The sequence below is a fragment of the Triticum dicoccoides genome, chromosome 7B (assembly GCF_002162155.2).
Source record: "Triticum dicoccoides isolate Atlit2015 ecotype Zavitan chromosome 7B, WEW_v2.0, whole genome shotgun sequence".
NCBI classification, from domain to species: domain Eukaryota; kingdom Viridiplantae; phylum Streptophyta; class Magnoliopsida; order Poales; family Poaceae; genus Triticum; species Triticum dicoccoides.
The window spans coordinates 412,798,826-412,811,148 of record NC_041393.1 but is presented as its reverse complement, the minus strand read 5'-3'; the positions used below and the strand labels follow the sequence as shown (position 1 = coordinate 412,811,148).

At 43.1% G+C, this 12,323-nt stretch overlaps 1 protein-coding gene across 1 annotated transcript; it reads right to left on the bottom strand.

The window, feature by feature from the left end:
* Window positions 1–2,230: 2,230 nt before the first annotated feature.
* On the bottom strand, window positions 2,231–3,076 carry LOC119336832 (expansin-A22-like). The gene is made up of 2 exons (XM_037608914.1): window positions 2,956–3,076; window positions 2,231–2,856 (listed from the first exon to the last, which is right to left on the bottom strand). Exons 1-2 carry the CDS (start codon window positions 3,074–3,076, stop codon window positions 2,231–2,233), a joined length of 747 nt encoding a protein of 248 aa, XP_037464811.1.
* Between the last annotated feature and the right edge of the window lie 9,247 nt (window positions 3,077–12,323).

The window sequence follows — 12,323 nt, the reverse complement described above, 5'->3', positions numbered from 1 at the left end:
TTAAACTTTGATGAACTTTTTTCAAAAATCCATGAACTTATTTTCAAAATTGGATGAACTTTTTCAAATTCAATGAACTTCTTCAAATTTGATAAACTTTTTTCTGAAAATCGATGAACTTTTTTCAATTTTGATGAACTTTTTTCAAAATTGATGAACTATTTGTTTGAAAATTGGTGAACTTTTTTTCAAGTTTGTGAACTTTTTTGAAAATTTATGAACTCCTTTCGAAATCTATGAACCTTTTCAAAACCAATGAACCTTTTTTAAAATTTAATATATGTTTTTAAAAAAAGATGAACTTTTTTCAAAAGTCGATGAACTTGGTTTCAAAATTGATGAACCTTTTTCCAAGTTTGTGAACTGTTTTAAAATCGTCGATTTTTTTTCTAATTCATGAAAATTCTTTGCATTCGCAGTTTGTTTTGAAATGTGTGAACTTTCAAATTTTTCTTCAAATTTATGTTCAAAAAACATGTTTTTCTAATTTCTATATGCAGTAAATAGCGTGTCTATACTTACTTCTTAAAAAGTTTGCGCCCTAAGTATTCATTAAAGCATGTTTGGTCTAGTGGTTGGGCAACACGCACCGGAGGTGAAGGTTGTGGGATCAAATCCTCATGTGAGCTGCTTTTTGCGCTATTAATAAATTTTCGCTGTGCTGCCTGTAGTGGAGAATGGGCCAGCTTCAAAACCGGCCCAACGAAGGAACGTGTAGGCGCCAGGTTACCTAATCGGCGCTGAAGGCGCCGACTAGGGGCTCCCCCCAAGAGGAGGAGCCTCTATTCTATTGTATCTCTTTATCTCTAACTCAAATGTATTTCTTTGTCTAACATGATGGCCCATTTCCCCTAAAAAATGATGGCCCATTGGAGCAATCAACTACTCTCTTTTTTTCAGGCAGAATTGATCAACTACGATACCACCAACCACATGGTTTAGGTGGTAAGCAACACAAACTTGATATGTTCAAAAAACACTATGATACCACCAATTCGCATTTACTCGTTTCTATTGTATCTCTGTGCTGCCTGTAGTGGAGAATGGGCCAGCTTCGAAACCGGCCCAACGAAGGAACGTGTAGGCGCTAGGTTACCTAATCGGCGCTGAAGGCGCCGACTAGGGGCTCCCCCCAAGAGGAGGAGCCTCTATTCTATTGTATCTCTTTATCTCTAACTCAAATGTATTTCTTTGTCTAACATGATGGCCCATTTCCCCTAAAAAATGATGGCCCATTGGAGCAATCAACTACTCTCTTTTTTCAGGCAGAATTGATCAACTACGATACCACCAACCACATGGTTTAGGTGGTAAGCAACACAAACTTGATATGTTCAAACAACACTATGATACCACCAATTCGCATTTACTCGTTTCTCGTTGTTTCACGGGATATTACTGTCACATTTATTCTCAAAAAAATATTGACACAGCTTTATTTTCTTTGGCCGATCATAGTGAGAAGTAACTATGTTATTAGTCTAAATTACTACCTCTATACTGGTAATAACACATGTGTAATGTCATGCAACACTTTATTATTACTCCTTCTGTTTTGAATAAGTGTACTACTACCGTTTGTCCTAAGTCAAAGTTTTAAAATTTTGATCAACTTTATAGAAAAGATTAGTAACATATGTAACAGCAAATTGGTACATTATGAAAGTACATTTCAAGACAGATCTAGCCATACTAATTTAGTGCCATAAATGGTTCTACTTTTTCCTATAAAGTTGATTAAAATTTTAAAACTTCAACATTTTGACTTGGTACAAAAGTTAAAAGCACGCTTTTTCAGGGAAGGAGGGAGTAGGTTGTAGACTTATTTTGTCTTGCTATATGTGATGCTACCACAAACTTCTCTTTCTTCATTAATTATTTATCACATCATCTATTTTGCCTAAATATGTGTTATGTTATCACTTATATTACTCCCACTACGGGTAGCCAAATACCGTACTAATAATGACCATCGGGTCAGTAACTGAATTCCGCTAAATAGTTTATCTGTTGAATGGTTTAACTGAATTTTTTTATGGGTAACTGAAATTATTAATGTAAGAAAAACAACAAATGTATACCCCGAATCAGAAGTGAGCACGCACTCACGCAGCACCATAGTTTGATGACTTACCGTAGCAAATGTCGATCGAAGGATGCAGAAACACATACATGACTAGCAATTATTGTACTAGCACTGTTGCACTTACAAGCTACGGTGGTCGATCTATCAGAATTGCCCTTTGCCTTCGAAGCTCTGGCCGATCGTCCAGCTTGCCGGCACGACGGCGCCGAGGACGACGGAGCGGCCGTCGCTTGCGACCACACGGAACGAGAGCCCCTGCCCGACGAGATTTTGGACATCTCCGTCCCAGATCTGTCCCCAGTTCCCCTTCATGTTCCGCCACTGGCCGTCCTTGCTCCCTTTCACGGCCAACGCCTTGACTTCGCCGGGACCGGCGACGTTGAAGACGAGCACGCCGACCCAGTACTGGTTGCCCGTCATCTCTATCCGGATGCCGCCCTTCTTGGCGCAAGGCACGCGGCGGTACTGCACGGGGATGATACCGACGTGGAAGTCGGTGACGAGGCGAAGGAACATGGGCTTGGAGAGGTCGAAGTGCTTCAGCGACGGGTTGCACCAGTTCTCGTAGGGCTTGGAGTAGTTGGCCGGGCAGAGGTTGGTTGCCGTCACCGTCACTGGCGCCCCGCCGGGCTTGCAGTGGGGGTCGCCGTGGCACTGGATCTCGTAGCAGCAGCCGCAGGACCAGCCGTCGCTGAAGAGGGCCACGCTCAGCGCTGTCGTGTCCAGCCCGTACCCCTGCTCGAATAGGTTACCGTACCCACACGCACCCTCTGCATGGCACATGCAGGCATCCCGTGGAGAATGTTAATTAATAGGTAAAAAGTTCGCGTGATGATGCGGGGTCGAATCGGAGTACTTAGTTTGCTTACGCATGGTCTCAGCTCCGGTCTCATCGCCGTAGAAGGTAGCGTGCGCGTCCATCCAGCCACCGCTTGCTACGGCCGCCGCCCCCACGGACACGGCGGAAACCGCTGGGCGTCTCGTCTCCATTCTTCACTAAACTAGTGTGATCTGTGTGTGAGCACTCGTACCCCAATTCTACTTTGCGATGATTGATAGGTGGCTACCTCTTGAGCCATGAGCTATATGTGTACGCACTTATGCCACTGGCTGCGGAGTTTTGGCCTTTTGCGTGGGCTAGGTCCATATGTTGTACTGTATCTCTAAGCTGCCAGTAGTGGCGGTCTTTGTATCTTTTGGAAGACGGATGTTAATCTCGTAATAAAGAATGTCTCGCAATACCACATAGACTCCTGGATTTCTGAACCGGGGTCAGAACAATGACGCCTTACTTGTTTCTATGGTGAGGCAAACCGGAGCTTGAGGTACAAAACATGGGAGACCATGAAAAGGTTGAGGGAAGAAAGCATGCTACCGTGGCTCTGCATGGGTGATTTCAACGAGATACTTCATCAGGAGGAGCAAATGGGCCCTAACCCAAGGGATAGCGCTCAAATGGAGGGGTTTAGGGATGCGGTGGATGTATGTGAGCTGGCGGATTTGGGCTATACTGGCTTAGACTGGACTTTTGACAAGCGTGTTACGGGTGGCCAGTTTTGTAGGGTCTGTTTGGACCGGGCGCTAGCTTCGGCCAGTTGGTCCAACATGTTCCCGTTTGCAAGATTGGAGCATTTAACAGCGGTTAAGAGTGATCATAGCCCTATTATGTTGATGAATGAGATGGAAGCAGGGAATCAGCGCATCGCGGTGAAGAAGCCTTTTCGATATTAATGTGTCTGGGAAAGAGATGCTCGGTTCAAGGACGTGGTGGAAGCAGCATGGAATGGTGATGGACCGGCTTCATCGGTGTCGGACTTGGCCAATAAATTACAGTCAGTGGCCACTTCTATTTCCAGTTGGGGACGCACTACGTTCGGGTCGGTTCGGCAAGAGCAACGATCACTTCGTCAGAAACTTGCAATGCTGCGTGCGGATCCTTTGAGACTTGGACCTAGTGAGGAGGAACGCAAGGTCGAGGAGCGCATGGTGGAACGGGCGTATAGGGAGGAAATAATGGCGAGACAGAGGTCTCGTATCACATGGTTGTCCGAGGGCGATAGCAATACTAAGTTTTTTCAGAGGAAAGCAAGTGCCAGACGGGCCAAAAACATTATCACCAAACTTGATCGTGCGGATGGGACCACTTGCATGGACCCGGCGGAATTGGCAAATATGGCGACAACGTTTTACTCAAACCTCTACACGTCGGAAGGAACAATAGGTATGGAAGAGGTGTTATCACACATACCGGTGAGGGTGGATGGCAATATGAATGCTCGCCTAAACGCTGCTTATAGCAATAATGAGGTTAAAGTAGCTCTCTTTCAAATGTTTCCAACTAAGGCGCCGGGACCGGACGGTTTCCCTGCACATTTTTTTCAGAAGCATTGGGACTTATGTGGTGATGAAGTTACAAGGATGATCATTCGAGTGCTTGATGGTGTGGACTCACCGGAGGAGATAAGTAACACGTTCATCGTTTTAATTCCAAAGATAGCAAGTCCAAAAGTTTTAGGACAGTTTCGGCCGATAAGCCTTTGTAATGTGATCTACAAGATCGCCTCAAAGGTCTTAGCCAACAGGCTGAAGGTAATCCTCCCTGAGATCATTTCCGAAGAGCAGTCGGCTTTTGTCCCTGGTCGTCTCATCACAGATAACTTCATTACAGCCTATGAATGCTTACATTACATGAAGACTAGGAGAGTGAAGGGTAACAGATTTTGTGCTCTAAAATTGGACATGATGAAAGCGTATGATCGCTTGGAGTGGTCGTATTTGAGAGCTGTAATGCTAAGGATGGGTTTTAGCCCCCGCTTCACTGAGACAGTTATGAGATGTGTGACGTCGGTATCCTTTTCGGTGATGTTTAATGGCAAGAGTCTGGAGGGTTTCAAGCCCTCTCAGGGTTTGCGCCAGGGCGACCCGAGCTCACCATATCTGTTCTTGTTGGCAGCTGAAGGATTGTCATGTTTACTGAAATCTGGTGTAGGAGTACGGGGGATCACAGTTGCACCAAATGCACCATCTGTTAATCATCTACTTTTTGCTGACGATAGTCTACTTTTCTTTGAAGCAAATGATGTTTCAGCCACACGTATTGATGAGCTATTGCGGATCTATTGTAACGCCTCCGGGCAAAGGGTTAATATGGAGAAGTCATCTATCTTTTTCAGTAAAGGAGTACCCAACTCTGCCCGTGACTCCATCAAGAACATCCTCGCTGTACACAATGAATCTCTAACAGAGAAGTATCTGGGCCTGCCTTCCGATGTGGGGAGGGCCAAAGAAGGAGCGTTTAAGTACTTGAAGGATAGAATTTGGAAGAAGGTGCAAGGGTGGATGGAGAAGTGTTTATCTGCCGGAGGGAAAGAAGTTCTAGTAAAATCTGTAGCTCAATCTATTCCAACGTACTCTATGTCATATTTCAAGCTGCCGCGGGGTTTGTGTGAGCATATCAATGGCTTGATCCGTAAGTTTTGGTGGGGAAGCAAGGATGGCCAACGGAAAACAGCGTGGGTTTCATGGAAAACAATGTCGAAACCAAAGTTCATGGGGGGATTGGGCTTTAGGGATGTGGAGTTGTTCAACCTAGCGTTGCTCGCTCGCCAAGCATGGAGGTTACTGCAGGATCCGAACTCGCTCAGCGCTCACATTTTGAAAGCCAGGTATTATCCAGATTGCCACCTCTTGGATGCCACTTTGGGTGCAGGTCCGTCCCAGGTCTGGCGCTCCATACTAGAGGGAAGAGATGTGCTTGCACAAGGACTCATCAAACGCATCGGCTCTGGATCACATACGTACATATGGAATGATAATTGGTTGCCAAGGGATTACAAGCTCAGGCCAATATGCTCACGGTCGGCCAACCCTCCAGTTCTGGTCTCGGAGCTGATTGATCCCACCACCAGGACATGGAACATGCAGGTGCTTACGGAACACTTCATTGCTCCCGATGTTGAAGTTATCCAGAATATACCACTGAGTACTAGGGTGCAGGATGATTTTTGGGCTTGGCACTATGACAAGAAGGGTGTTTTTTCAGTTCGATCGGCTTACCGTATGATTTCTGCAGTCAAGGCTCAGAGGGAGGATTGGCTTGATCACCGACCGGGACATTCAAACATTGCAGCTGACAGGAAATCTTGGGCGCAGTTGTGGAAAGTGAGGGTTCCCTCTAAGATCAAAATTTTTGTATGGAGACTAGCACATACCTCGATACCGACGAGGTACGTGCGTCATGAGAGAAATATGGCAGATTCACCAGCATGCTCGATTTGCGGGGCAGACGAGGACACTTAGCGTCATTCCCTGTTAAGCTGCTGCATGGCGCGATGTGTTTGGGCCTTGGGAGATGATGAGCTCCTAGAGCATGTGATATCGAACCAGACCGCAGATGCCCGGCTTTGGCTGTTTTGGTTGTTTGAATCAACAAGCCAGCGTGATGTAACTCGGGTTCTAGTGACAATGTGGGCAATTTGGTGGGCGCGCCGAAAAGCAATCCATGAGAATGAGTACCAGAGCCCGCTGTCAACCATGAATTTCATTACACGCTTCTTGGAGGACCTGGACATTGTTGAGTCCCAAAAGGAGCGACCGAGGCTTGCACCTGCTGCTCCGAGAGCACGGATATGGCTGCTGCCCGGGGATGAAGCGGTGAAATTAAACTGTGATGGAGCATTATCGACCCTGGGTGAGAAGGGAGCGGCGGCTGTGGTTTGTCGAGACAAGTCGGGGAAGTTCCTTGGAGCGTCAGCACTAGTCTTTGAAGGCTTGATCGACCCGGCAAGTTTGGAGGCGCACGCGTGCAGTGAAGCACTCGCCCTTGCTCGCGATCTGAATTTGCAGGATCTGGTGATTGCGTCTGACTGTCTAGAGGTGGTTTCAAACATCAGCACACAGTCTCCACCAGTGTATGCGCCCATTCTGCATGATATACATATTAGCATGAATCTTTTCTCTTCAGTTGTTTTTTGTTTTGAGCGTAGAGAAAATAATTTTGAGGCCCATTCGGTTGCAAAAGGAGCTGCGTCTCTGCCGGTGGGCCGCCATGTGTGGCTAGGGATCCTTCCAGATGTTGCTTGTATTCCGGATGTGATGCACTTCGAAAAAAATTCCCTAGTTACCTTCAAAAAAAAAGCTGCAAGTGGCAACGGACTGCATTTGTCCACGAGTAAACGCATGCTCATATGCGGCATTAATGGATGATATTTTAAGATACGGCTTAACAAAGTAAAAAGTCCAAAACAAACCTTGAATTTATAGACGAAAGCTAATTTTTTTATAGAAAAAGGGTATTAACCCAGCCTCTGCATCAGAAAGATGCATACGGCTCATATTATTAAAAAAAGGAAACCAGTCTCAAAATCTCCAGTATCTGAAAGTACGAAAAGAAAACAGGATGCTCAAGCGAGCCTAATCAAGAAGATGGAGCGTTCGCAAACCAAACTCTTTGATTTCGGTCTATTTTAAACCACGTTCGCAAACAGGGATTGTTGACGTGACAGAACAAATTCGGGATTGTTGGCTGTGGACGCAATTGGGCCGGCCCATCAGCCACCGCTTGCTACGGCCGCCGCCAGCGACCAGGCTAGGATCAGCATGCGGGATCCTATTTGACGCCCGCAGGCGTCAAAAGGATGAGCCTTCGCTGAAGAGAGTCACCACTTGGGCCGGCCCACCTACGGATTTTGGTTTCGCTGTTGTTTCCTTGTTTCTTCGGGTTTTTGTTTTTTCGTTTTTGGCTTGCAGGTTTTTCACTTTTGTAGCTGGTTTTCAGTTGTTTTGTTCCGATTTTTTTTGCTCCTTATTTCTTTTCATTTTTCTTTCTTTTACGTTTTCTTTTTATTTTCTATTTCTGTTCTTCTTCTCTTTATTGCGTATTATATAAAAAGTTCACCGCATATTACAAAAATATTCATCGTATTAAGAAAATGTGCATCGTATATTATGAAATAGTTCACCTTGTATTATAAAAATGTTCATCATGTATTAAAGAAATTTTCTTTGTATATTATTAAATTGTTCAACATATATTAGAAAATGTTCATTGTGTATTTAAATTTGTTCATCGTATATTAAGAAATTATTCAATGTATACTATAAAATGTTCATTTGTATATTTTAAATTTGTTCAGTGTATTTTTACAAAAAATTTCACTGTATTTGAAAAATTGTTCAACGTATATTCTAAAGATGTTGAATGTTTTTGAAGATTTGCCGCTGTCCTTTCTACTTTTAGCGTAGCGCTGTGATTATGTCGTTCGAGGTCGCTAGCCCGGCTGGCTAGCCTCGTTACAATCAACCGTGAGGTCGGAAGCTCGGCATTTCCTATTCGGCGCTGCAGGCGCCGGTTATAGCCTGTTTCCGCAAACCGGCGCCTGCAGCCGATTTAGCTGGGCTCGGCCCATTTCGCGCTCGCCTCCCGTCCAACCTCCTTCGAGGCGCAAAAAATTCGACATAGCTGGGACTCGAACCAAAGATCTCCGGGCTCCCATCACACTGTGGTAACCACCCCGCCACACATACTTTATACACTAGTTCCATCACTTTTCATCCTTATCATCTTCACTTTCGTTTTTTTGTTTTCTGTTTTTTTTTCATTTTTTCTGTTTTCTGTTTTCGTTTTTCTTTTTTTGCATTTTTCCTTATACCTCATTCGATGATTTTCTTTCGAATGTATCCACAATGTTTTTAAATTGATGAACCTTTTCAAATTCTATGAACTTTTTTCTAATTCAATGAACTTCTTCAAATTTGATAAACTTTTTTTCAAATTCGTTGAATGTTTTCCAAATCTGATGAACTCTTTTTAAAATTCGATGAACTTTTTTCAAGAGTGATGAAATTTTCCTTCAATTTTGTGAACTTTTTTCAAACTCGCTGAACTTTTTTTGAAAATTGATGAACTTCTTTCGAAAATGATAAACTTTTTTTCAAATCCTATGAACTTTTTTCGAAAATGATGAACTTTTTTTCAAGATCGATGAACTTTTTCTGAAAAAGATGAACTTAAAAAAAATTCATAATGCTTCTTCCAAAATCGGTGAACTTTTTTAAGTTTGTGAGCTTTTCTTCAAAAATGATGAACTACTTTCTCAAAATCGATGAACTTATTTTAAGTTTGTGAACTTTTTGTCTCAAAAACGATGAACGTTTTTAAATTCACGTTTTATAAAAATTAAAAAATCTGAATGCTAAATAAATAGCGTGGCCATACTGGTTTACGAGTGGTTCATGTACCGTCAGCGCTAATGAAAAGCACTAGTCTCCGATGGCTGTGGTGGTCAGCTAACGTTGGACTGGCCTCTTGTTCGCGAGCAACGCGGGTTTCGATTCCTGAAGTAGCCGCTTTTTTTGCGTTCTATTATAGCAATTTTGTCCCCTACGCTTTCCATCGCGGGCCGGCCCAGGAAGGCACTGCTGCGGGCGCCAGCTACTTGTTCGGGCGCTTAAGGCGCCGAACAGGAGCTCCCTGATACCGCATGAGCGCTTCTATTTTTTTCGAATTTTTGCTCACCGCTTGATAATCGGGCCGGCCCGTGCGCACACCACTTCAGCGAAGCCGCGACATTCGGGCACACACGGGCGTCGTATAGGAGGTCTCGATCAGCACCACCGCCCCCACGCACACAGCGCAAACCGCTGGACGTCTCGTCTCCATTCTTCACTAAACTAGTGTGATCTGTAAGTGAGCACTCGTACCCCAATTCAACTTTGCGATGATTGATAGGTAGCTACCTCTTGAGCCATGAGCTTTATGTGTACGCACTTATGCCACTGGCTGCGGAGTTTTGGCCTTTTGCGTGGGCTAGGTCCATATGTTGTACTGTATCTCTAAGCTGCCAGTGGCAATGGACTGCATTTGTCCACGAGTAAACGCATGCTAATATGCGGCATTAATGGAGGATATTTTAAGATAAAAGTTTAAAATAAATCTTAAACTTATAGACGAAAGCTAAATCAAATCTTGAATTTGTAATCCCGGAAATGACCACACCGAACTCTTTGATTCCGATCTACTTTAAACCACGTTCCCAAACAGGGATTGTGACAGAACAAATCTGGAATTGTTGGCTGCGGATGCAATTGGGCCGGCCCATCAGGCGTGAAGTGATGATTTATTTTTAAAATTTTCCATAAGGCGCGACGTCAAAATACCAAAAAAAGAAACCGTCGACCGAATCGAACTTGAGACTTTACGCTGCCTACCTCAACTTGCTAGCCACCAGGAAGTATGGTGTTAATGAAATAATTAGAAGCCCGAACGTACTTAATCACATACAGCAGCCTAGAGAATTGAAAACATTTCTTAAGAGCAAACAAATTTTCAAAACGTAAATAATTTTGGAAAACCCCAAACATTTCCTAAAGTTCGAACACTTTCTGAAATTTTTAAAACTTCTAAAAAAAGAATATGTTTTTGAAAATACAATCAGTTTTTAAAAAGCGAACACTCTTTCAAACATAACATTTTTTAAAAATGGTAAACAATTTTTGAATCTGGAACAAAATTTGAACAAAATTTCAAAGGAATTATTTTTCAAAATTTTGTTCATAAATTTAAGAAATGTTCACGCATTTCATAAATTGTGCAGAAGTTAAAATAATGTTCATATTTTCTATCTTTGGTCACAATTTGAAAACAGCTTCATGTTTTTTAAAAAAGGTTTGGAATTTTCAAGTTCTGTTTACATTTTTAAAAATTGTTCGTTATTTGAAAACTTGTTCGCATTTGTCAAAAGATATTCGGAATTCCAAAAGTTGTTCACATGTTTCGAACAATGTTTACATATATGAATGCTCTTGTCTGTTCTTGCTGATGTCTTCCTATCTATTGTCATGAGCAGCGTTCAGGGTGAGTGGCTAGCTGCGGTCGCTCTCAGTACGGTCACTCTGGGTTAGCGTATTTTATTTTGTCGCCCAGTTATTTTTCATCGTGAGTTATAGAAGACAAGTGACTTTATGCAGTTTAAAAAATGTTTATTGTCAGTACAAAAATATTTAAAAATTATTACCATTATGAAAATAAAAAACATAGACAGAAAAAAAAATTAGAGCAGCACACAAAATTGCGGTAATGGGCCAGCCCAATTTCATCCTAATGTCCAGCCAGCCGGTCAGCAATCCTAGGTTTGACTTGCCACGTCAGCGAATCCCAGCTAAGCGTCCTCAAGGTTCAAAATAGACCGGGATCAGAAAGTTCAGTTTGCTAATTTTTGGAATTACAAGTTCAGGGTTTGATTTAGCTTTCGTCTACTAGTTCAGGGTTTGTTTTGGACTTTTTCCCTTAACAAAACCCGAATATTTGAGCACGTCAGTTTCAAGAGGCCAGACTGAGCTACCGTAAAAAACAGTGACCGTTTTGTTCCAGATTGAACAGAACATTTTAAAAATGTACGGATGGCGAAGGTGAAGACCATGCCTAGGCTGACACTTTCTAGAGGTTTTACTTTTTAGTCAAATAGCCAGGCTTTATTACTCAATCCCATAGTTCATGGGGATTACAAGATCACCGGGGGGTAAACCCAACCGAACATGTCTTCCCTATGAAAGAATGGTACCCCGCGTTGCTATTTTATGAGCTTCATAGTTAGTAGCTCGAAACGCATGCACATAATTGCATGAAATAAAAGAAACTTTTCTTTGTTGTATCTCCCATATGATCCCTTCAATAGCTCCACCAACGCCATCTCGAATACTCTTCACTACCTCTTGGCAATCCGATGCTATATGTAGATGATGTAATCCCATATCTTCGACCAAAGCAAGAGCTTCTTTGCACGCCAACGCCTCTAGTACAGATGGATCTAACATTCCCTCAATCACCAAAACCGAAGCTCCTAAATATGTACCATCTCTATCCCTGCAAATACTCGTTGCAGTTCCCTATTATGATCAATAGACACAGTTGTGTCAACATTGAACGTTACAAACCCCATGGGTGGTGGGATCTAGTTGTTTCTCCTCAGAGCTCTAGTTGTGACTTGTTGTCCGTTCTCTTTTAACTGATCGAGCTCTGCTATAAACCTTGTGAAGAATAGGTGCGTGGAGAGCGGCTTTGATGGATTCCTTCATGAATGAGTTTCCTCATGACAATCCATATTCCCCACATCGTAACTATCAACCGTGTAAGCTCATCGTGAGAGAGACTTCCATCTTTTAACTGATCGAGCTCTGCTATAAACCTTGTGAAGAATAGGTGCGTGGAGAGCGGCTTTGATGGATTCCTTCATGAATG